At 46.9% G+C, this 26,383-nt stretch overlaps 1 protein-coding gene across 4 annotated transcripts in view; it reads right to left on the bottom strand.

Moving 5' to 3' along the window:
- Positions 1–26,383, bottom strand: part of clasrp (CLK4-associating serine/arginine rich protein) — a 59,447-nt gene that overhangs the window by 19,814 nt on the left and 13,250 nt on the right. For all 4 annotated transcript variants that reach the window (XR_011348212.1, XM_069909250.1, XM_069909252.1 and 1 more), the window contains exons 8-14: positions 25,333–25,475; positions 18,654–18,750; positions 17,094–17,172; positions 16,883–16,956; positions 15,771–15,812; positions 12,025–12,243; positions 1,196–1,444 (exon numbers count right to left, since the gene is read on the bottom strand). Coding sequence is in view for 3 of the 4 variants with exons in the window: in XM_069909250.1 (XP_069765351.1) it covers positions 1,196–1,444; positions 12,025–12,243; positions 15,771–15,812; positions 16,883–16,956; positions 17,094–17,172; positions 18,654–18,750; positions 25,333–25,475 (903 nt within the window). In the remaining variant the exon portion in view is untranslated. The remainder of the gene's footprint in view (positions 1–1,195; positions 1,445–12,024; positions 12,244–15,770; positions 15,813–16,882; positions 16,957–17,093; positions 17,173–18,653; positions 18,751–25,332; positions 25,476–26,383) is intronic.

Below are 26,383 nucleotides of genomic sequence, written 5' to 3'. Positions count from 1 at the left end.
CTGACGTGGTCTTTTTACCCCCTCCATAAATCTTCGTCCGCGAAGCCAAGCCAAAGAAGACTCTACACTGTATAGAGTGCACATTGTTGATCAGGTCTCCATTAACCAGGCAGAGCTAGTCCCACCTGCTTGCATTTAGCTTTCAAAACCCTTCCTATCCATACCTCTGTCCAAATGTTTTTTGAACATTTTCTTTAAATCTGTCCAAATGTCTTTAGAAGGGATGGCGCTGTTACTGCAACAACGTTACAGCACCAGTGATCAGGCCTTGGGTTCAAATCTTGTGCTGCCTGCAAGGAGTTTGTACGTTCTCCCCGTGCCTGCATGGGTTTTCTCCGGGTGCTCCAGTTTCCTCCCACCCTTCAAAATGTTCTGGGGGTTGTACGACAATTGGAACTGTGCTGTATGTCTAAATTTAAGGGGACATGGACCAAATGAAGATAAATAGGACTAGCCCATTTTCCATCTCTTAGCCCACCTTCCCAAGTGACTGTGATCCTGCAGGATATCCTTGGTCACTCTCCACTGCCTTACAATTAAATGCATTGAATTGCATTGAATTAGCCATGTCCATAATTCTTAAATGGGGAAAAACCTCTAGCTCCAGTATTCAACATTACCTTGTTTCGGCTCGGTGTCCAATGTTAAAGCAAGCAAGCTCACAGCAACCAACACGGACAAACCTCGACTAAGGAACACCCATTAATTAGGGAAGCAACACTTGATTTCACATCTGGGCACTCTCCAACCAGATGGCATTAACATCGCTAGCCCACTCCCTACTCTCCCCATCCCTCTGTCTTCTTTCCTCCAACTCTCCACCCCTCCACGCTCCCTCTCCATTCAGAGCTCCCTCCCTTCCCCTGTTTGTTGGTGTTCCCTCCCTCATCACCTCCTGCCTGTGAGACTGTGCTCCTCCCCTGCTCCCCCACACCACTTTGTTCAAGCGCCTACCTAAATTTTGCCATCTCTTGAAGGGCTCAAGCCTAAATCCATTGGTTCTGTATCTTTATCTTTGCTACATAAAGTTCCTGCCGAGTTTCTCCAGCATTTATTTTTACAGATAAACCATCTTCACCAGCTGCTGCCTTGTAAGCCACCTCCCAGTCACCTCTTCCAAAACTTCCCCTCAGTCCCACTCCCAGTGCCGATCAAAGCGGCATGTCTAACCCCTGCTGCAGATCAGCCACCATACCTGGATCGCCTGCCTCGACTTCGAGAGCTGCCATAGTGCATCCGGTCGGCCGAGCGGGAGCGGGACCGCGAGCAGCGGCGCCCGTCTCGAGACCCTCCTCTGTGGTAGCGCCCATACGATCTGGAGTAATGCCTGGAGCGGGAGCGGGACCGGGAGCGGGAGTATCGCCTCGTCCGCCGGTGCCCCTGGGATCGGTGGCTGCGGGAGCCTGAGTGGGAGCGTGATGAGGACGAGGAAGAGGAGCGGTGCCTGAGGAACAGAGGGGAACACGAACCGTCAGTTACATTTTTGCCTGTGGATCAAAACGTGCGGCCGCTTTCCTGCCCTGAAACCCACAAAGGCATGATGTTACAGCTGCAAACATACGGTACCTCCAGCGAAACCGTAACACCTTGCCTGGGTTCAAGGTCCCAGCTTGGGCCAAGGTCATCCCACTCATCAAGGAGTCGGTGACTCTGGCCTGCACTGAAGCCTCTTTGGGCTGACACTCCACCTCAGTACCGAGGCGGCGCTGCCTCACTGGAGGGGCCATTCTTCAGATCAGGCAAGGCAGCGTTAAGCAGAGGAACCTTCGGCCTCCTGCCGTGGCTCAGAGAGCGGCAAAGGATGTGTGGAATATTCAAGGCGTGTAGAGGCCTGCAATATTCATCCTGTGACGCCCCCAAATGCAGAGCTACCATAAAATTGTCAATACACAATGTTAACTCTACTACTTCTGCAGATTCTCCACATGCTGGACCTTTTCCAAAATCCTTTGTGTTTATATTGGAGATAACTCCCCTATGTACTTTGAAATAGTGCCCTGTAGTCTCACATCCCTGTCCAGGGACCTTGGTTTAATCACCTCTTGACAGTGGCATCGTTGACTGGGTTCCTGCACAGCTCGCTTTACAAGTCACCCTTGCTTGCTTTTATATAGCACCTTTCATGCCTTTAACGTAAAAAAGCTTTCAAGGTGCAGCACAAAAACAAGTGGCCATTCTCAGAAAATTAAGTTGCAGTCCATGGGGAATGTCCTTAAACCTAACTAATGCACTTGAGATGTAATGCTGTGCAAAATCCCGGAATTGGAAAAAAATAAGTAAACAATAAAGCTAGAATAAATAAAAATAAATACAAGTTTAAAACTGTAAAAATAAAGGTTCGCCGAAGCAACACACAACCCCCTTGGTGAAGATGGGAGCAGACATTCAGCCAGTGGAGCGCCCCAGTCGTATCCCGCCCACAGCAGCTGTTTGAATAAAATGTCATCACCCAGGATGAAGAGCCGGCCAATGCCACTCGCTGCTGGGGTCTCTCGCTACCCCTGCCTAGTAAGAATCTTTAATGGCATATTGGTAAGGCTTTATTTGTAAACTTTGGGGAGTGGGGGTCAATTTATGATGGTGGCACAATTGGTGTAGCGGTTAACGCAATGCTGTTACAGTGCTAGCAACCAGGGTTTGAATTTATATTTTGTTGGTTAAATGTTGTTAGTTAGTAAAGTGAACTTTACATAATTAAGGACTCCAATACTGATTTTTTTTCAAATTACATTTTGCACCGCCTTTTTGTCTTAAACTGTTTATTCTTAATGCAGGTGTATTAGTTGCAAGAGTGTGTCTCATTCAACCGGAAAACTCACATATCCAGCATCTGCGTTCCCCACAGGTGCCGGACACCGAGGATTTTACTGCATTAGATTCAAAGAATTGATTCTTAAAAGTTGCACAAAAATAAAGCTATTCCATAATTAAATTCATTTAAGTCGTCACCTTACTTCAAGACTTGCAACATGGCAGCAAGTACTGCAGCCAAATCCACCACGCTAACCGTTCCCCTCACCGCCTCACCCAAAACTTCCACTCAAAATCCCCATTCCAGCTTTGGAACAAACCCATGATGTGGCACTTGGAATACCCCTTGACGATCTCTCTGTCCCGCAGTCAACTCATCTATTCTGCTCTCCGTGACATCATGTCAGTGCTGCCTCCTGCTAGCATTTGTATTAAGAACACAATAAATAAGAGCGGGAGTCGGTCATCCGGCCCGTCGAACCTGCTCCACCATTCAATGTGATTGATCACAGCTGATCTGACTCATCTCCACCTCCCTGCCTTTTCCCCATATCCCTTAATTCCCCAATCATGTAAAAATCTATCCAATCTTGTCTTAAATATATTTACTGGGGTCGCCTCCACTGCTTCAGTGGGCAGTGAATTCCAGAGATTCACCGCCCTCTGGAAAAGCAGTTCCTCCTCATCTCCATCCTAAATCTACTCCCCCAAATCTGGAGGGTACGTCCCTTAGCTCTAGACTCCCTGACCAATGGAAACAACTTACCTACCTCTCTTATCTATACCTTTTGCATTTTTTTATGTTTCTATAAGCTCCCCGTCATTTTTAGGTCTATCTCAATAAAACCTTGCTCTGACTCGATAAACAATGGTGTAGAGCTGCCGCCCCTCAAACCATGGAAGTTGCAGTGCTTCCCCATTCACTTAACTGCTCAATGAGGGAGTCTTTATGCCTCACAATTAACCCATTAACCACAGCTTCCCTTTTGACCTGTGTTTCAGGATGACCCAGCTGGCACCAATATCCCCTATGGAAGGAAGGGTCTGCCAGAGTATACCTGAATGTAGATTGATCAATTTTAATGAATGTCCAAATGTGGCTTGCTTCTTTGTGAAAGAACGCAGGGAGGATTGTAAATATCCAAGGAGAAGTTTAGGGCCCAATGTTGTGTGTTAGGTAAACCTCAGCCCACTAGTAAATCTCTGTTAGCCTTGAGTTCCTCAGATTAGGTGGTTCACAAGAACAAAGCTCAATGAAATGTATGCATGAAAGGAAACTCACGAGTGTGGTAGAACAGAGTGATTTGGGTATGCAGATACACAATTCCATGAAAGTGAGTCACAGATGGGCAGGGTTGTAAAGAGAGCTTTTGGTATATTGGCCTTCAGAAATTATTGAGTATAGGAGTTGGGATGTTCTTGTAAAGTTGTATAAGACTTTGGTGGGCGGGTGGCCAGGTGCAAAAATGGAGGTGGGGGGGGGGGGTGGTCATCAACTTTTAGAAATGATATATAGAAAATACCAGACTTTTGGCCCAAAAATGGCGGTCGACTTTCTCACAGTATCGACTATTACAAGCGTATATAAGGTAAGCAGAAGGAATCTTTCCATTTAACACGTTCATTTACTGCAGCATACCCTGTTTTAACTCAGTTCTCAAGTTTTGCAAAACTAATAAAGTGGTACCCTTGTGATAATGTGGTCCTGAAATTTCTTTCAAGGCTGAAAGGTATGAAACTTTAATACTCCGACCGACCTAGTGCCCATTTCACTAACCCAGGGTTTTCCCACGATATTAATTACCCACATTGTGTCGCCAGGAATCCTTTTATTGGTGGTGTCTGGGCAAGCATTCCCACCAAGAGCTGGGGGAGCTTCAAGCCGTTTGGTTCCCCTCCCTGACTTGCAGATGACTACCTTCTCCAGCTTCTTGACAAGCCTTTGTGAAACACCTTTGGATTGCTAACGTTCCACTTCATAAAGTTGAAGTGGATGTAGATTAAGAGGAAGAAATATTCTCGGAGCATCAGTGCAGGGTACAAGATAACCCTAACCCAAAAACTCTAAATGCTGGAGGAGCTCAGCTGGTTGAGCCGCATCTGTGCGGGCGGGGAAGGAATTGTTAATGCTTCAGGTCAAGACGCTGCATTTGAACTGATGAAATTCCTGCTCCCCACCACCGCAGACACTGGCTGACCCAATGAGTTCCACCAAGTTGGTTTCGGTGCTCCAGAATCCAGCATCTGGAGTCTATTGTCTCCATAGAACAAAGTGGGGTATCCACTCCTGAATCTTCAAAATCATTTTAAGAGAAGTCAAATAAAATAAAATCTCTGCGTTTGCACAAAAAACATTTAGGATCCAGGATAGATGTATTTGACTCCATAAAGCCCTGCTCCCTTTTCCACAGATCACAAGTACACAATCCTTTGCAAAAGATCGCCGTGTGATTAAAAATTTAGAGGGGCTTGCCTGCTTTTCCTTATTTAGATGTTTCCTTTGATTGCAACACATCGTTGAATTGAATATTATGCCACAGTTCTGTCATTTCCATATTATAAGCTGAGAATCGCAGCTGGCTCACCCTCAAACTCTTGATTCCCAAAGGCAACAAACTCAAACTTTGTAGACTTGCTTTAGAACTTATATTTTTCAAATATATTTAACCACCCTGGTTAAGTCGCTCCACACATCAGCCCATTTACTACATACAATCCAATTTAAGACGTGTTGTCCTCTTTTAATCACCCTGTTCGAGTCAAATTGAATACTATCCTGTTGGGACAGGTGGTGTGCTCCCTGGTTCAGATCACATGACCACGAGCTTTTCCATTTTAAGTCACACTGTTTGACATTGAAGTTAAGTTACATTGCGTCGTAGGAAGCAGTATTCTCATTGACCTCTACCACTACATCACTTACCAAACAATCGCATCCACTGAAACTAAAAAGGTGAAGCCAGGTTTACTTCGACCTCAGCATCCTGAATGTTTGGCGACACCTCGGGGATTTGCAATTTACTGCAATTCAATCTGCTGGCATAAGTGTTCACTTGTAGGGCAGCACAACTAGTGCAGTGGTTAGTGCAATGCTGTTATAGTGCCAGCAACCCGGCTTCAAGTGTGGCGCTGCATGTAAGGAGTTTGCACGTTCTCCTGATGTCTGTGTGGGATTCCTTCAGGTGCTCCGTCTTCCTCCCACCCTCAGGTTAATTTGGGTGGCACGGGCTTGTGGGCCAGAAGGGCATGTTACCATTATTACCATCTTAATTTAAGATTTTTAATTTAGACATACAACACAGCAACAGGCCAATTGTGAAAAGAAAAATCACCACCTCCAAAACAGGCTCTGGTTACCAACAGCTGAGTCACCACCACGTGGGTGCTTCTCAACAACTCCTCCCCGCCTCTTGGATTGGTTATTCTGCCTGACCCCTTCAGTGATGTTGTCCGTGCAACACGTTACTTATGGATGTATCCACTCGCCTCTGCACTCAGTAACTTGTTGCTGCCCTAACTCCACTCACTGCCAAGAGATGGGCTTTAATGGCTTGCCCGTGTAATAAGCAGACTTGTTAACCACTCTGCAAAGAGAAGGAACGATCCATGCCAAGGTAACGTAATGGAAGATACAGATTTAATCCCAAGGATATCAGTGCTAAGCCATCTTGTTTATTTCAGTGTTAAATCACAAATATCTATAGACACCGTGGTTGAGGTAAAAACACAAAATGCAGGAGAAACTCAGCAGGTCAAACAGTGTCCTTTATGTAGCAAAGATAGATACAGAACCGACGTTTCGGGCTTGAGCCCCTCATCACAGTATGAGAAAATGCCAGCAGGCGTCCGAACAAAAAAGAGTGGGGGGGGGGGTGAAAAAGGCAGGAGATGATGGGTGAAGAAAGGGGGGGGGGGGGGGGAAACAGCAGCAATGAGGGGGAGGAGGGATGACCGGGTGGGTGGAAGGATGGGACAGACAGAAAAAAGGGAGGGCAAAGAAAATGCGAGCAGGTTTAGTGGAAAGCAGTAAAGTCAATGTTAATGGCCCCTGGTTGGAGAGTGCCCATATGGAAAATAAGGTGTTATCACTCCAATTTGTGGGTGATCTGGGTGGGATAGTACACAAGGCCATGGAGAGACACAAGAGGGGGACTGTGATTCGGAATATGAAACAGTTGGCCACTGCGAGTTCGCTGTTGTGGTGGATGGAGAGGAGGTGCTGAGCAAAGCAATCTCCCAGTCTGCGATGGGTCTCTCTGACGTAGAGAATGCCACAAAGGGAGCACCGATGCAGAGGACTCAAGTGTTGCTTTAGTTGGTAGGCCTGTTTGGGGCCCTGAACTGTGGTGAGGCAGGAGGTTTGGTCTCAAGTGTTGCACCTCCTATGGGCACAGGGGAAGGTGCCATGGGTGGAGAGGGATGAGTGCACGGGGGAATCGTGGAGGAAGTGGTCCCTGAGGAAGACAGAGGGGAGGAGAAGGAAAAATGTGTCTGGCGGTGAGATCCTGTAGTAACTGCCGGAAATTCCAGCGAATAATGTGCTGGATGCAGGGGGCTGGTGGGTGAGGATGAGGGGGATTCTATGTTTATTGCGTCTGGGGGCAGAGGGGTCCAGGGCAGATGAGTGGGAAATGGAGGAGATGCGGGTGAGGGCTGAGTTGATAGTGGTGGAGGGGAAGGCACGCTTGGGAAAGAAGGCAGACATTTTGGAAGATCTGGACTTGAAATAGGTGCGGCAGAGACGGTGAAATTGAGAGAAGGGTGGTGGAATCCTTGCAGGGGGCAGGATGTGAGGAAGTGTACTCCAGGTAGTTGTGGGAGTTGGAGGGTTTGTAGTATATGTCAGTGGAAAACTTGTCTCCTGAGAAGGAGAGAGAGAGATCCAGGAAGGGGAAAGTATTATAGGAGATTGTCCAGGTGAGTTTGAGATTAGGATGGAAGTTGGCTGCGAAGTGGTTGAAGTTTACAAGCACATCGTGGGTGCATGAGGCAGCCCCGATGTAGTCATCGATATACTGAGGGGGTCTTGGCTGTAGGTTTGCAGCATGGATTGCTCCACAAAGCCCACAAACAGGCAGGCGTAGTTGTGAACCATGTGGGTTCTCCACTCACACCTCAATGAGTTCTGCGCACGCCACGATGTCGAAAACACCCCTCCCTCCGGGCTCACTTCCATGACCATGACTCTCCACCCTCCCACCCAAGACCTTTTCTCCCATTTCAAGCCTTCTTCTTCCTGGACACCTCGTCCTGGCCAACGGCTCACTCTGGACCTTTTTATTTCTAACTGCTGACAAGACATCAACCATCTCAACTTTACTATCCTCCCTCTTGTATTCTAATCTTACTCCCTCCGAGCACTCTGCCCTCCTCTCTCTCCACAACAATCCCAAGCTCACCATCAAATCTGCAGACAAGGGCGGAGCAGTTGAGGTCTGGCTCCCTGAACTCTAATGCTGAGGCCAGTCGACAGCTCTGAGACACCTCCTCCTATTGACCCCTCCCACAGGATGCCACCTCTACACATCAAGTCACTATCTCTAACTTCATCACCTCTGGTCACCTCCCCTCCGTGTCCACCAATCTCATTCTCTCCCACACCCACACTGCCCATTTCTACCTTCTACCCAAGATGCACAAAACCAACCATCTGGGCAAGCCCATTGGTTCTGCCTGCTCCTGCTCCACCAAATTAGTTTCACCTTACCTTGACTTTATATTTTCTCCCCGGTCCAATCCCTCCATACCTTCATCTCTGACACCTTACATAACCTCCACCTCCTCATTGGCTTCAGGTCCCCAAACTGGACCGCCTCATCTTCACAATGGATATCCAATCCCTTTATACCTCTATCCCCTCACAGGTCTGAAAGCACTTCGCTTCTTCCTGGACCAAAGATCCGACCAGTCACCCTCCTCCGGCTGGCAGAACTTGTCCTCACTCTAAATAACTTCTCCTTAATTCATCCCACTTCCTCCAAATCAAAGGAGAAGCCATGGGTCCCAGCTACACCTGTCTGCTTGTGGGATTTGTGAGCAAGACCCCTCAACTCTTCCCCTGGTATAGCAACAAGTACAGTGGAGCTGTCTCATCCACTCGCGATGAGATTGTCAACTTCATCCATTTCATGGCCAACTTCCATCCTGATCTCAAACTCACCTGGTCTATCCCCTGTCTCTATCTCAGGAGATAAGTTTTCCACCGACATATAAAACTCCCATAACTCCCTGGACTTCACCTCCTCACACCCTGTCCCTGTAAGGATTCCACCCCCTTCTCTCAATTTCTCTATCTCCGCCGCATCTGTTCCCAAGATTAGGGTTTCTGGTCCAGATCTTCTGAAGTGTCTGCCTTTTTCCACAAATGTGACTTTCCTTCCACCACTATCAACTCAGACCTCACCTGCATCTCATTCATTTCCTGCTCATCTGCCCTGGCCCCCTCTTCCCCCAGACCAACATAGAATCTCCCTCATCCTCACCTACCACCCCATGAGCCTCTGCATTCAATACATTATCAGCCGGAATTCCGGTACTTACTACAGGATCCCACCAGAAGACACATTTTACTTCTCCTCCCCTCTCGGTCTTTCACAGGGACTGCTCCCTCCACGATTCCCCCGTGCACTCATTCCTCTCCATCCATCACGCCTCCGACACCTTCCCCTGTGCCCGCAGGAGGTGCAACACTTGCGACCAAATCTCCTCCCTCACCACGGTCTGGGACCCCAAAACAGGCCTTTCACGTGAAGCAACACCTCTCTTGTCCATCCAGAGGGCTCATTTACTGCATCCAGTGCACCCTTTGTGGCATTCTCTACGTCGGAGAGACCGGTCGCAGACTGAGAGATCACTTTGCTCAGCACCTCCTCTCCGTTACCAAAAGTGGCCAATCATTTCAATTCCAAGTCACGTTCCGTGCTCACATGTCCGTCTATGGCCTTGTGCACTATCCCTCCCAGACAACCCACAAATTGGAGTGACAACACCTTATTTTCCATCTGGGCACTCGCTGGCCAGATGGCATAACGTTGCCTTTACTGCCTTCCACTAAACCTGCTCACCTTTTCTTTCCCCTCCCCCTGTTTTTCCAGTTCATCCACCCAGCCATCCCTCCCTCCTTTCTCCACCTATCATCTCCATCCTTTGCCACCCTCCCTCCCCCCCCCCCCCCCCCACCCCCAACTCTTGTTCGAATACCTGCGGCATTTTCTCAGACTGCGATGAAGGGTTCAAGCCCGAAACATCGATTCTGTACCTTTACCTTTGCTACATAAAGGACACTGTTTGACCTGTGAGCTTCTCCAGTATTTTGTGCTTTTGTTTACTTCATTGACTCAGTTCCCCCAAAATTTGAACCCATTTTTTTCTGAGACATAATAAAAAGGTTCAGTGTAGGATTAGTGTAAAAATTTATGTTGGGTTGGATGAAGTGGATTGAGGGACCGTTTCTGTGCTGAATCATTCTATGTTTACAATTCAAACCTTTGGTACAAATGCAGCACACGATATAGAATTTACCCTCCAGCAGCCACATCCAGGGACAAACCACATCCTCACATAAATTAACAGAGGGTTACTGCATATGGAAAAGATTCCAGGAGGGTTCTGAATGATACCAGGAATCAAAGGGTTAGTATATGAGGAACATTTGTTGGCTCTTGGACTGCACTCGTTGGGAGTACAGGAGGATGAGCGGTGACCTCAAGAGACATTTCGAATGCTGAAAGGCCTGGCCAGAGTAGATATGGCAAGGTTGTTCCCCATGGTGGGGGAGTCTAGAACAAGAGGGCACAACTTCAGGATAAAGGGGCATCAATTTAAAACAAAGATGCAGAAATATTTCTTTAGCCCGAGAGTCTGGAATGTTGCCCCAGGCAGCTATGGGAGCGAGGTCATTGGGCATATCTAAGTCAGAGATAGACAGGTACAGTAAAACCTCGTTAGAACGCAGTAGTTGGGGCCCAAGATTTCATACCGCATTACAGCCGAGTCGCAGAACAGATGCTGATATGTCATGACTCAGGAAGTAGGAAAACAGAATACTGTAACTCAAACCCTCTAATATGACCTTTAAACTCCACATACTAACATGCACATCTTGTAAATGAGTCATGAGTCCATTTTTGAGTTTGTGGGTTATCCACTGTTAGCCCGGCATCCTAAAATCAACGTTTGGGGTCCACATACACCCGCGCTATAAGCGATTCCGCGGATTAACGAATCGTGCTCTTACGAGGTTTCATTGTATGTGATTAGTCAGGGCATCAAGGGTTTTGGGGGAGCAGGCTGGGGAGTGGGGCTGCGTGGGACGATGGATCAGCTCACGAGGAAATGGCTCGATGGGCCTACCTCTGTTGCTATATCTTGTGATGTGCAGGGAGCACAAGTGGCTCAAGGCCGGTAAACCATTACCCGAAGTTCTGCTGATCAGATACATTCAGCATCTCCCCCTGAACGCTGCTCAATCTCACAGAGTTACACACAGGTTTGAAACTGGCCCGTCAGCCCAGCAAACAGCCATCGACCCTCATCCCATTGTATTGTTCCTTAACTCCACCCAGATTCTACCACTCCCTTACGTATGAGAGGCAATTTAGTGACCAATTAATCGAACAACCTACGTGCCTTTGGGAGACGAGGGGAATACCAGAACACCTGGGAGGAATCCACACAGACAAATAGGCAACATCAACGCCAGGATTGAGCTGCGGCTCCAAAACTCCAGATGCCAGAAATTCGGACCACTCAAACTTTTAAAATTTAGCGGGCTTTTGTGTGCGTGCGTCCATGTGCAAGTGCTACAGATGCACAGCGGCAACAAACGGCCACTTGATTTTTTCTTTAAATCTGCTCATTTTGATCAATGAAGCAGGTTGTATTTGCTAATGAACAAACTATCAAAATGGTCCTGTTCACCTCTTCTTCGTTCCTCCTTAAATTTGAATTTTAAAAGTACTGCCCGAATGTCGGGAAAATCTGGACCGACCCAATCCCCGAGCAGTCCTGATTTTCAGAATTCCACTGTGGCACTGTGCTAACTGCTGACCTCGATGATCTGCAAAAGAATTGTCTGGTTCCCCGAATCTTTTCTGCCATTCAGAACTGGCCACCCCTAATTTATGTGAGGATGTGACAGTTGGCAGAGTTAGATTCAACACAAGAGTATTTAAATGTAAAAGCTTCCTTCTGTGGAAGTTCTGACCTTTCCCCTCTAGAAGCACAAGCACTGGCTTTGAGAATAGTAAAGGGAAGATTTTGAAAATTACCGACCGGGAGGAGCTGGTATGACCTGTGCCAGAGCTTTGCTGCGAATTGGAGGCCCGGTGCCTGCCTAGTGGGGCCTTGGCAGGTGCCGCCCCAGACTGCGCCATCGAGCCCCCCTCATCCTCGCTGCCCCCGAAGCTTGTGATGTAGGTGATCTTTTCCTCGTGCGTCGGGGAGTTCGAGCGTGACCGTGATCTCGTGCCTGAGCTGGACTCTGACTGTGACCTGGAAGATCCACAACATTACTGTAGATTTTCAGATTTATTGTCAGAGTACATAGATGACATCACATACAAGCCTAAGATTCACTTACCTACAGGCCAGGCAGAATTACCACATTGGGTGTGCAAATAAAAACTGTACAGTGTTCACGTGTAAACAAATCTAAACAAACTGAACTGCAATACAGAGAGGGTAAAAAAAAAAATCAATAAAATGTTAAAGTAAGAGTCCTCAAACGAGTCCCTGACTGAGTTTGTTGTTGAGGAGTCTGATTGAGGAAGGTTAGCGGCTGTTCCTGAACCTGGTGGGTGCGAGTCTTGTGGCAACGATACCTCTTTCCCGATAGCAGCAGCGAAAACAGAGCGTGTGCTGGGTGGGGTGGATCCTTGATGATCACTGCTGCTGCCGACGGCAGCGTCCCCCATAAGATGTTCTCGATGGTGGGGAGGGTTTTACCTGTGATGTCCTGAGCTGTGTCCACTACCTTTTCCAGGGCTTTTCACTCAGGAGTTTTGCTGTCCCCATCCCAGACTTTGATGCAGCATATTTTCCACCACACATCTGTAGAAATTTAGGTTTCTGATGTCATACCAAACCTCCATAAACTCCTGAGGAAGTAGAGGTGCTGACGTGTTTGCTTCATGATGCCATTAGCATGTTGGGTCTAGGAAAGATCCTCTGAGATAGTGACTCCCAAGCTCTCAAATTTGCTCACCCTCTCCATCTCTGATCCCCCAATGATCACTGGATCGTACACCTCTGGTTTTCCCTTCCAGAAGCCAACAATCAGCTCCTTGGTTTTGGTGACATTAAGTGTGAGGTTGTTGTTGGTGCACCATTCAGCCAGGTTTTCAATCTCCCTCCTGTATGCTGAATCATCGCCCCCTTCTTATGCAATCCATCACCGTGGTATCGTCAGCAAATTTGTAGATGGTGTTGTTGTCCTACTAAGCCACACAGTCGTAGGTGAACAGGGGCTAAGAATGCAGCCCTGTTCTTACCAATCCTCACTGATTGTGGTCTGGAGGTGAGGAAATCCAGGATCCAATTACAGAGTGGGGCATTGAGTTCCAGGTCTTGGAGACCATGGAGGAGATGTTACTTACTACTGCAGGATTCCAACAATCATTCAACCACCATGGATAAGACTTTAAATGCAGATTAAAAATTACAGTAGACTGATTTCATTGAATGAATGTCTTCCCCACACTAAATATTATCATCAAAATTACCTGCAGCACAAATCACATTGATTCATAAGGTCCCAAAACAGGCTGTTTGGCCCATGGGGTCCATGCTGACCATTCACACTAACCCCATTTTATTCATCTCGCATTCTCTTTAACCACCCAGGTTCCACCTCTCATCGACAGGAAGGACAATTTCCAGCAGCCAATTAACCTTTTATCTTTGGGATATGGGAGAACGTGGACAGACAGCAGTGGAGGTCAGGACTTAACCCTGGAGACGAGAGACAGCAGCTCTATTGGCTGCACCACTGCCACAGTGTGTGTGGATTGGTGAATTGAAGGATGCAGGATTATTGCAGGGAAATAGTGGTTAAAGATCAGCCCTCGCCTTGTTGAGTGTCTCTCCTTCAAAGGATAAACAAAATATGCTATAGGTATAAAAGTCTGAAAATGGAATAATGTACAGGAATAACGTAAGTAAATCATGGAACTACTTCAAGAGTTTGAAAGACAAACTACTGCTCGCTTTCTAAGGAGCAGGCAGAACCAAAAATGCATGTTGTCCTCAAGAAGGCATTTGAGTTTCCCTTATCAGATCAGTTCACGAACGACATGGTCTGGTTAGCATAGCAATGGGCAGCATGGTAAGTAGTGGCTAGCGCAATGGTGTTAAAGCACCAGCAACTCAGGTTTGGATCCACCGCCGCAAGCTTGTACATTCTCCCTGTGTCTGCGTGGGCTTTCCCCGGGGGCTTCAGTTTCCTTCCACCCTTCAAAATGTACCGGGGGTTGTAAGTCAATTGGGTGGCAAGGGCTAATGGCCTGGAGGGGCCTGTTACCACGCTGTATGTCAAAAAAAAGCAGCTGGCCAAAGATGACAGGATCCTAGTGCAAGTTGCTTTCCCTCCTGCCAGGTAATGTCCCATTAACCTTGGTGGCTATGCGTATGGGGTGGAAGTATCTCAAAGCCAGAGCTACACAGTCCCGAACACCGTACAGTGACTGTATGACAAGTATCGGCTGGATCCTGCTTGCATTTGCTGACTGGATTAGGCTCAGTGCAAGTAGTTTGCTTCATGGCAGTGCCGACACTTGAGAATATGATGGCAGGCTGGTGTGGACCCGCAGGGGAGTGGAGATGCAGTGTTCCCGCGGGGTCCAACAGCCCATTCGACTGCCGTTGGCTCTGCATGGGATATGAATGGCCCTTCGAAGGTGGTTTTATTTGAAATCCCACGACCTCAGGTCTGCGCTCAAGATGGCGTCGCCTATTAATCGGCAACAGCCATGAGGGTCTTCAGACTCCAGGGTAGCGGAGGACTGGAACAGGGCACCAGAGGACAGGAAGATCACCTCCTGCCTGAGAAGGAGAAGCAAAGGAGATGACCCCCCCCATCCCCCCCCCAGGGATGGTGACCACTGCGGTGTTCCAGTGAGGGGGCTCTGTGGCTGAGGGACCAGTGAATGTAGTGAACTGCTGGCGACTTGAGACAAGGAACCCGCGGGAGCTGTGGGCTGCTGGAGACTGCTGTCGGGAGACTTGCGCCGGGCTGTGGGCTGCTGGAGACTGGCTCGTAACTGGCTGGAGGGGGACCAGGTATCAGAACCAGGATGCGAGGAGGTGCCGAGGGCGCTGAAGGGTTTCTGACAGTGTCGGAGGTTCGGATCTGGATCTCGGGTCACCAGTGGTTTGGTCTGTGTGGCTGCGGGGGCTGTGGAAGCGCTGGAGCCAAATCTACCGACACTTGGTGACTCTGGGGGGGGGGGGGCGAATGGACACCTCCCTTTCTGACTGTGAGGCGTTTAGGCAATTCCTGCCGGTAATGAATCTGTCTGCCTTGCAGCAGGCAAATAGAAATTTCATGTAATATGACACTGTTTTGTAACTTTGACAATAAATTGAATAATACCTCAAATGACATATCAGAGCTCTGAAACATAAGGGCCTAGACCAGGAATTGATGCCTTTCGAAACAGGACGACAAAGTCAACTCGTCCTTTTCATTCTCCTCCTCTCACTAAAGCATCCAGCCCATTTCTCCACTGTTCATCTCAATCATTGTTCAGTAAAGCCCTGGTATCCATCATTTCAACAACTGGCAGACTCAAGCAACCAGCAAAAGAAAATCCGTATATTAGACTTGTCTGGTGAGCAGAAATCAGTGGATCATGAAACAGCGGACAAGTTTTGGTTAGGCATTTTAAGAGCAACCGGAAAATACACTTATCCGGCATCTACCAATCCCCTTAAGGTGCCGGATACCAGGGTTTTTACTGTAGTCAGTTGTAACAAACAATCACAGGTCTGATCTGAACATCAGTTCAATGTAATGAAATTACCTTTTATATGGGTCATACGTTGGGCTATCCCTTCTTGCATAACTGAAACATAAAAGATAGCTCGTCAATTACAGATTCTGGAGCATATCTGCAGCCTCTGCTCCCCCAAAGTCTCGGCTGGGCGATCCCGAGAGCCGGAGTGCCTGTGAGATGTGGTCGAGCCAACAGCCGGTCAGGCCACAGTGAGACCCAACTTCAACCCTTTGCTCGGCCCAGATTCTTGGTCCCAACAACGGGGCCGAAAGTCAGCAGGTAACACCAGCCAGATGGAGCGACAGCGGCAGGTGCGTCAGTCTTGCCTCGGAGCTAGACGCCAAGATGTTGATCAGAGAATTAACCACGGGCCTCAGATGATGTGCTCGAGGTGGAAGAGCTGCAGAGTCGGAAGTGTTACAACGAGGCCCATTCTCCCCTCTCAGGGATGCCATTGGTAGGATTACTTAATAGAACAAAAACTGACCACCTGACTATCCTCAGGTTGCTGTTTATGGGAACAAATTAGGCTGCTACATTTTCTGCACTAAAGGTCATTGATCGTTCAAAGTGGATGCTGTAGAAATTCAAGGTTTCCCTTTGTCTGTAATTGTGCCCTACAGAGATGGCATCAACAGCTATGTTCTTGGTATGAGCTGGGATGACAAACATGGGCGGCAACGTTACCATATCGGTTAACGCATTGGTATTACAGTCTCAGCAGGCCTGGGTGAGAATCCAGCGCTGTCTATTAGAAGTTTGCACACTTTCCCCATGTCTGCGTGGGATTCCTCCAGTTTCTTCCCATCCTTCAAAATGTATGGGGATTGTCGGTCAATTGGGCGGCACGGGCCTGTTACTGTGCTGCATGTCTAAATTTAAAATTGCCCTCAGTAATGGCTTTTGTTGGGCAAGGAGAGATGTTACTGAATATTCTCCTTCACGTCTGAACGGTGAGGCAGTGAGGAACACCCTGGGGCAAGTGGTCTTTGGTGGGGGGAGAGAGAAAAAAAAAAATCGGGAAACTCAAAACTGAGGAAAATCACCAGGCCCTGGCTAAACGTTTCAAAACAGGGAATGGCAGAGGACAGTGGGGGAGGATCTGAGAGTCGGTGGCTGTGAGGAGAAACACTAAGTACCTGGGTGGGCTGATCTTTCTCCCCTTCAAGCGCTTCTCTCTGAATTCTCTCCTTTGGCGACGAGACCGACGGCCCTGCAAAGAGCACACAACGTCATAATTAATGCCACTATTCCCAGTCTGACACCGGCAGCCACGGCGACACCCACTGTAGACTCCTCTCTCACTTGTCGGGTGCCAACAGGACACAATGAATGAACGAACGTTCCTACCGAGTACATTGCCTTCTCCTCCTCCAGTGCTTTGGCATGTTTGATTGCTTCCACTTCTTCTTTGTCTTTCCGAAGCATCCTTTCAACAGAAACCAGGATTGGTTATTGAACCCATCAATAGACTGCTTCCCTACCTACTCCAAGCGCCCCCCCCCCCCCCCCCCACACACCACAAAGACCAGCGAGCATCCTCATTCTCCACTGGTCGCTCAGAGAACATCACAGTGGACTGTCCATCCAGCCCTTCCAATTATCAATATTAGGAGACAAAAAAAATGGCAGAGTGGGGTGGGGTGTCTAGGACATTTTGGCCCTCACGGTATGGCGCTGGACATTTTGGCCCGCTGTCCTACCCACTGTCTGCTGGCCAACTCCATCCTGCCGCACCGCTGGCTACGCGCTGGGAAGTGTCTATTCTTCAATCAATTGTCTCTCTCCACAATTAGTGAAGTGATTCCACCGGAAATTATGGAAAAAGGTGTGCCAACACTGACTTTCATAAAATTTGGAGTCGTTTCATGCTCATCTATTAGTCTGATCATTGAATAGATTTTTTTATGTACATGGTTTTATTTCTTTTGGTTAGTAATGTTTTATAGATTCAGTAGAACTAGACTACCTTTAATTTTATGTCAAAACATCCCAGGCTTTATTTGGTAGGGGAGCTAGAGTTCTTTTCTTTGTTTATTTTTCATTTTTGTCATTCCGACAACATTGTACGGGGAAGGGGTATATCGCCATTGTTTTATTTTTGGAAATGTACTTATATTCTTCATATTTGGTGACCTTGTGTTCTCTATACGTGTGCTTGTTCTATAAAACTCAATAAAAAGATCGAAAGAGAAATTATGGGAGATTGTGAAAGGTTCTATATAAATATAATCCATTCCTTGGCCACATCCAAAGGAAAGAAAGCAAGCTTTACAAGTCCCTCCACCATCTGCCAGTGGACACCTGACTTAGTAAGCAGCGAATAAACCAGAAACCTTTCTCCCCTCACCAAGTTGGAACCAGACAAGACACTGGACTTGTCCATTGAGCAACAGAAGCCTTTTTTTTACTATTTTATTTATGATTTTCCAAACTTAAACTCAGTTATCAACATTATCAGTGAAAATAAACCTTTTTAGTAGGGCTGGCATCATGGTGGGGGTGGGGGGAACCACGGGCCATGACTCCCCCCCCCCCCCCGATGTTATTATGTTCCCCCACCCACCCGGGGGCCTGATTCAGCGAGCGAAACTCACAGTGAATGGCAGTTTGTGTCTCTCCCTCCCCTCCGCGTTACCTTAACGTCCCTTGATTTGATTTGTTCTGTCGTTGACTCTGCTTTTCAAACATACAGCACAGTAACAGGCCATTTTGGCCCATGAGTCCGTGCTGCCCAATTAACCTACAATTCCCTATAGTTTTCGAACAGCAGGAGGAAACCAGAGTCTCTGGGAAAATGTACCAACTCCTTACGGACAGCACCGGATTTGAACCACGGTCCCGATCGCTGGCGTTGAAACAACATTCTGCTAACCACTGTGCCCCTAATAAACTCTGCACCAGGCTCACCTGACAAAGTCACCTTCGGACATCCCATAAGTGGTCGCAAGTTTGTTCAGCTCCAAAGTCTGTTCAGTGTTTAATTCATCAACGTCCACTTCAACATCTTAAGGGCAGGAAGTAAACACTCAGAAACCTTCAAGCACCAACAATATAAACTAGCACAACGTAGCTCTGTGTTGTTTCCAGAAAGACAAAGACCTTTACAAAATGAAATCATTATTCTTCCCAATCAATTAGCTATTAAGTAAAATAACATTCACATGGTGGGTCTTTTGAATAAATTAGAACTTGGTCATCTCTATAATGTAAAATGCTGGAGGAACTCAGCTGATCTTTCAGAATCCAAAGGAGACAAAGATATATTACAATGTTTTGGGCCTGAGTTCTTCTTCAAGGAAGCAGCTTTTGATATGTTGGCCTTCATAAATCAGAGTATTGAGTACAGGAGTTGGGATGTCATGTTGAAGTTGTATAAGGCATTGGTAAGATCAAATTTGGAATATTGTGTGCAGTTTTGGACTCCGAATAGAGACAGAGGTACTCTATGCCCCACCTCTTTGGCTTCTGGAAGCCTGCTTACTGGGTAAAAGGACTCATCAACCCAGCTTTTCTTCTGTGTGAACAAGCAAGCCGGCTTCCAGAGATGGGTCATGTATATGGCACTAGGGTAAAAAACTCATCTAAGGACTCTTACTTTGTACATCATTTATTGAGTTCAGCTTTTTTTAGTGCTGCCGTTAAGTAGAAATTCTGCCTGGCCTGCAGGAAAAAGAACCTCAGGGTTGTCTGACATCACGTCACTCTGACAATAAATCTTAACTTCTTTATGATCTTAACTTCTTTATAAATCTTAACTCTTTGGCCCATCGAGCCCATGTTGATTCAAAGAGTAATCCAATTCCTCCCATTTCATCTTCCTGGTGACTATTCTTTCATTCCAGCAATTCCCCCAAGATTATCCTACTTACTGATGCACCAGGGGCTATTTACCATAGTCAATTAAATGTTTGGGATGTGGGATGAAATCAGAGCACCCGGAGGTAATTCAGTGACACAAGGATACATCTTTTTTTAAATTTAGATATAGACATACAACATGGTAATAGGCCCTTCCGACCACAAGTGTATGCAAGCCAATTAACCTACATCCCCAACCACCACAGTATGTTTTGAAGGAAACCGGAGCATCCAAAGAAACCCACGCAGACATGGGGAGAAGGTACAAACTCCTTGCAGTCAGCTCTGGATTCGAACAAGGGTCACCAGAGCTGTAACTAGGCTTGCTGCTGGGTCACCTTAGCCACGTGGCAATAACTCCTTGGGTGGAATTATTGGCCCCCAGGTATTTTAGTAGAGATGTGGGAGCTAAACGGTTTCAGCCTCTGCATTTTAATATCAGATAGCGAGACTCAAAAAGAAATATCATTCACTCAAACACTTAACCTAAAAAATTTAACATCTGACAAAAAAGTATCCTTCAGAGACCCCACAGTTCATGTGCACTGAGTAAGTTCTAATTCTGTGGCTTGTGTTCTTCCTTGTGGCCTTGATAACACTGGATGGAATGCTGATCAGCAAAACCAGGCAAATGTTCGGGTGATTAGGGAAGCGTGGTTAGCGTAGCAGTTAGAACAACTCTGTTACAGTGCCAGAGGTTCGAATCCCGTGCTGGATGCAAAGAGTTTGTATGTTCTCTCTGTGTCTGCATGGGTTTCCTCCAGGTGCTCCAGTTTCATAGAACAATACAGCACAGTACAGCCCTTTCAGCCCTCGATGTTGTGCAGACCCATATATTCCTTCCAATAAAAAAAATACTAAACCCTCACTATCGCATAACCCTCATTTTTTTTCCATCCACGTCTAAGAGCCTCTTAAATGCCCCCAAGGTTTCAGCCTCCAGAGCCATTCCTGGCAAGGCATCCCAGACATCCAGATGTCTCCCCTCCCTTCACTTTGTACAGATATCTTCTGATGTTTGCTGATCCTGCCCTGGGAAACAGGTGCTGGCTGTCTACCCTCTCATAATCTTGTAGACCTCTATTAAGTCTCCTCTCATCCTTCTATGGTCCAAATAAAAAAAAGTACCAATTCTGCTAACCTTGCCTCATAAGACTTGTTTCTTAATTCAGGCAACATCCTGGAAAATCTCCTCTGCCCTCTCTCCGTAGCTTCCACATCCTTCCTATAATGAGGTGACTAGAACTGAACACAATATTCTAAGTGTGGTCTCACCACAGATTTGTAGAGTTGAAACACGACCTCTCAACTCCTGAACTCAAACTCCTTATTAATTAATCCAAGCATCCCATAGGCCTTCTTAACTATCCTATCAACCTGTCCGGTGACCTTGAGGGATGTATGGATTTGAAACCCATGGTCCCTCTATTCATTCATACTCTTACGTAACCTACCATTAACCCTATATTCAGCCTTCTGGTTTGTCCTTCCAAAATGCATCACCTCATTCTTATCCTGATTGAAATCCATCTGCCATTTTTCTGCCCAACTCTGCATCTTGTCTATATTCTCTTGTAACCTTCGACAACCTTCAGCTCCATCCACAACTCCTCCAACCTTCGTATCATCCACAAACTTACTGACCCATCTTTCCTTCATTGAGGTCATTTATAAAAATCACAAGGAGCAGGGGGACCAGAACAGATCTCTGCGGCACTCCACTAGTCACCGACCTCCAGGCAGAATACTTTCCTTCAACTATTACTCTCTGCTTTTTTCCTACAAGCCAAATTTTTATCCACACAGCCAAGGTTCCACTGATCCCTCACCTCATAACTTTCTGGACGAAATCTTTCATGGGGGACCTTGTTGAACACTTTGCTAAAATCCATGTAGACCACATCTACTGCTCTACCCTCATCAATTTCTTTTGTTACCTCCTCAAAAAGCTCAATTAGGCTCATCAGGCATGACCTTCCCTTCACAAAGCCATGTTGACTGTCCTTGAGTAGTCTGGACTTCTCCAAATGCTCATAGATCCTACCCTTAAGAATCCTCTCCATTAGTTGGCAAACCACTGACGTAAGATTCATCGGTCTATAATTCCCAGGATTCTCCCTATTACCTTTTTTAAACAAGGGGACTACATTTACCATTCTCCAATCCTCTGACACCTCCCCTGCTGCCGAAGAGGATTCAAAGATCATAGCTACTGCCCCAGCTCTCTCTTCTCTCACTTCCCACAGCAGCCTGGGGTTTATCGTGTTCGGCCCTGGGGCTCCTCGGTCTTGATGTTTTTATGAAGATTCAACACTTCCTTAATCTCCATTGTTCAGCTTCACTGGCCTGTTCAATTTCGACCTCACTCTGATCATAATCCTTTTCACTTGTGAATACTGATGCAAAGAATTCATTTATGACCTCCCTAATCTTCTCTGTTTCCAGGCACATGTTGCCTCCTTTATCGGTCCCACCTTCATTCTCATCATCCTTCTGTTCTTCATATATGCATAGAACATCTTGGGGTTCTCCTTAATTCTGCAGGCCAAAGCTTTCTCATGCCCCCTTCAAGCTCTCCTCAGTCCTTTCTTAAGCTCCTTCCTGGCTACCATAAACCTCATGAGCCCTTCTTGTTTCCTGATTCCTATATCTAATGTATGCTTCCTTCTTCCTCTTGCCTCACCTATTTCGTCAACCAATTCCCTTTTCCTATCATCTTTTCCTTGTCCCAGTGGGACAAACCTATCTTGACCCCTGATCAATTGGTCCCTAAACTTCCTCCACATTACTTCTGTGCTTTCACCCTTAAACATGTTTCCTATTTATTCTCACTAATTCCTGCCTCATCCCTTCATAATTAGCCCTTCCCCAGTTAAACACTTACTCAGTTTGACTGTTTTTATCCTTTTCCATAGCTATGTTGAAGCTAAGGAAGTTGTGGTCATTCTCACCGAAATGCTCCCAACCTGACCATGTTCATTCCCCAGAACCAGTAGGGTCTCTCCTCTCATCAGCCAGTCCACATACCTCTGTTACACAATTGACAAATTCAGCCCCATCTATCCCTCTTGCAGTCAGTAGGTGCCAGTCAATATTAGGGAAGTCAAAATCACCCATAACTACAACCCTGTACTTCCTGCATCATTCCAAAATCTTCCTGCTTATCTGCTTCTTGGTGTCCCAAGGGTTATTTGGAGGCCTATAGATGACTCCCAGCACGGTGATTGCTCCCTTCCTATTTCTGACTTCCACCCACACTGACGCAGCGGACACTCCCTCTGCAGCCTCCTTCTTCCCTTTCTATAGCCTGACCAGAAATGCTACTCTTCCACCAACCCCCTTCTTTCTACCTCTCATCCTATTCTTTTTTAAAACACCTGCATCAGCCAATCTTGCCCTTCCTCCAGCCAAGTTTCAGTAACAGCCACAATATCATAGATCTGCATACTAATCCATGCTCTTAAATTTATCCCCATTACTCCTAGCGTTGAAATAGACATGTTTCAAACCCTCTAACTGGCTCCCTTTATGTTTTGTCCCCTGCCTGTCCTTCCTCACCAACTCAGATCACCTAGCATCATGCTTTTGTCCCTCATTTCTGCTCTCGCACTCTGATTTCCACCCCCATGCACCCCGCCAAAGTAGTTTAAACCCTGCCTGCCAGTTCCAGGGATCCCCCTCCAGTTCAGGTCAGACCTTCTCCAGAAAAGATCCCAATGATCCACCAATCTGAACGATCCAACCCTCCCACCCTTCAAACAGACCAGGGGTGTAATTGGGCGACACGGACTCATGGGCCAGAAGGGCCTGTTATCACGCTGTGTGCAGTGGCGTAGCCAGGCTCCAAAGTTAGGGGGAGCGAGCAAATAAAAAAGACACATACCAGATGTTGAATGGCGGGCCGCGCTGATTTTTTTTGGCAATGTCAGAGCTGGCAGCAGGGAATGGGTGGCGGTGGTGGTGGCAGAACGGGAGGGTGGTGGCGGCGGAGTGGCAGAGGAACAAGGGGTAGCAGTGGAGTCGGGGGCGGCAGCAGAGCAGGGGTGGCTGCAGCGTTAGGAGTGGGGATGGGCAGCGGCGTCAGAGCTGGATGGGGGATGGTGACTATGGCATCAGAGCCACCCCCCCACCCCTAGCTATGCCACTAGCTGTATGTATGTCTAAATTTAGACAATTGGAAGGCCAAAATCAACCTACGTTCTTAGTTCTTTATTAAGGACAACTGTGTGAACTGCCTCTGTCCCTGTTCCCAACTGTCCCCGTTCCCACTCTGATGAGCAGGCACAAGGCCCTTCTAATTACCAAGAAATGACCTCCCCAGCAGGCACTCGGTTATCAACAGTAATGTAGAATGCAGATAAAAGGGAATGATCTTTCAGCCTACTGAACCTCTCCTACTGGCAGTTCATCTTATCTAGGTCCACAGCCTAAACCAGGAGCACCTGGAAAGTAAATTAAAAAATCTCCGTATTCTTCACTGTTACTGTCTAAGTCACCTTGTTATGAGGGTAACACTCTTGCCTAGAACATGAAGACTATCACTTCAGTGGAGTGAAGCACTCTTTCACATGAGACATCGAAACCAAGTCCCCTCTGATCATACCTTGACAATGGGCTCAGGCCTGAAATATTGGTTATTTTTGATACGTGAAGAACTCTGAGGGACCTGCTGAATATCTCCAGCACTTCGGTGTATTGAACCCCTCTGTCTGTGCAGCAGGACAGGAGCAACCCCATGGTAGTATCTGAGGAACAAACCATTCACCCTCGAAAACATAAAAGAAGCCTTTAAGCCGTTCACCTGCACACGCACCTGTACAAGACTTTGGATGCCCTCGATGGGATGTAAATTCCATTTCAAATTGCCTGCCATGTTTCACAACGTAAAAAAACTAACTTCACAAGTCTTCCTGATATTTAAATTTTAAAATTTTATTTCCAGTATGATGGAAGCCGATTCCAGCCATTTAACCCCATGACATACAAATTAACCTACAAACCCCATACGCTTTGAAAGGTGGGACATGGGGAGAACGTACAAACTTCTTACAGCAGCGCTGGACTCGAACCCCGTCAATTGCGCTACAATCGCATCACACTAGCCACTACGGTAACCGTGCAGCCCCCAAACTTACCCGAAAGTAATATCAATGCCTCAGCTAATTTACATCATATGATGCTTGCTAAAACTACATGGAATATTCACTTTCCTTTAAATTCATTGCAGGTTAATGAGCAACTCATCACCGACTTTTATGTCTACCCATGCTATTGGAGCCAAGTTCTTTGAAGTTCTCCATCTTAATGATTTATTTACCAGCTTTTTTTCTTTCCAAACACAACTGCTATTTCAGATTTCCACCTTTTTCTCTCCAACCTTCCCCCCCTCCTCCCACTACACTCCAACACCTTCCCCCCCCCCCCCCCATCTTCTGCCTCGTGGCCCCTCTGTTGCTTCTTCCCCATGGATGCTGCCTGACCTGTTGAGTTCCTGAAGCTTCTCATTTTTAAAAATTGGGTTTACAACTTAATTAAATTTCTCAAATCTATCCATCTGGTCAATTTAATTTGTAACAATAAACATCACATTTTTAATCCCATCTGGGATTCCCCCCGCACCCCCCCCCCCCCCACCCCCGCCACCACCAGCTTTCCTTTCAGTTTCAATGCTCACTGGTCCTCTTCGTTGTTCTGGAGGGCCAGTTTCCTGATGCACAGCACAGCTCACCTATGTCTGGGATCTCTTCATCTGAATCACTCTTCTCGTCCGAGTCATCCTCGTCCTCTTCATCCCTCTCCTCTGCCTTCTCCTCTGTAGTTACTGAGCAGTCGTCGTAAGTGTACCCAATCGATGCTTTCTTTTCTGCTAACCTGTTGGGGACAAGGTGGATAAAGGGCAAGTCATTCAGTGGGATATTTGTTCAATTGATTGATTTGTCCATGCAATAACAGGAAGGATGAAAAGATCAATTATTTACACAGAATGATTCTCTTGCAGTACAAAAGGATCTGGAGATCCTCACATTGAATGGTGTTCTTTGTTTTTAATATTTTTTTTTAATTTAGAGATACAGCATGGTAGCAGGCCCATGAGCCGAATACATCCATGTGACGATTTTACTACTAACCCATACCTTTGGAACATGGGAGGAAACCGGAGCACCTGGAGGAAACCCACATGGGCACGGGGAGAGCAGGCAAACTCCTCGGATTTGAACCTGGGTCGCTGGCACGTTCCCCCCTCAGGTCACCCTGCATCCTTCTAAACTCCAACAAGTATAGGCCCAGGTTACCCAAGCTCTTTTCAGATGCTAACCACCCACCACCACTACCTCATTTTTGGAATCGACCTGGTGAACCGCCTCTGCATCACCTCCAAAGGCAGTATATCCTTCCTCAAGTGAGACAAGAACTGCCCACAGTCCTCCAGGTACAGCCTCACCAGCACGCTGAACAATTGCAAGTTCAATCCATCTCGCAATTAAAGCCATCATCCCATTTGCCTTCCTGATTACCTGCTGTACCTGCAAACTAACCTTTTTTGTGATTGCTGAACAAATGAGGTTTTTCTGAACAACAGCATGCTACAATTTTTAACCATTTAAATAATGTGTCAGACTAACTATTTTTCCTTCTAACATGGCAAAATTATTTATCAATGCAGTAAAAGGCAGTCGTCATTTTGGCCTGAGCCCTTTGATTCTTTTTATTTTCTATGGCTGCTGCGTGACCTGCTGAGTTTCTCCAGCACTTTCGTGTACAGGTACTCCCAACTTGCC

This window comes from Narcine bancroftii, chromosome 13 (assembly GCF_036971445.1).
Source record: "Narcine bancroftii isolate sNarBan1 chromosome 13, sNarBan1.hap1, whole genome shotgun sequence".
NCBI lineage: Eukaryota > Metazoa > Chordata > Chondrichthyes > Torpediniformes > Narcinidae > Narcine > Narcine bancroftii.
The sequence above is the reverse complement of the archived record's forward strand: the minus strand, read 5'-3'. Positions and strand labels throughout refer to the sequence as shown.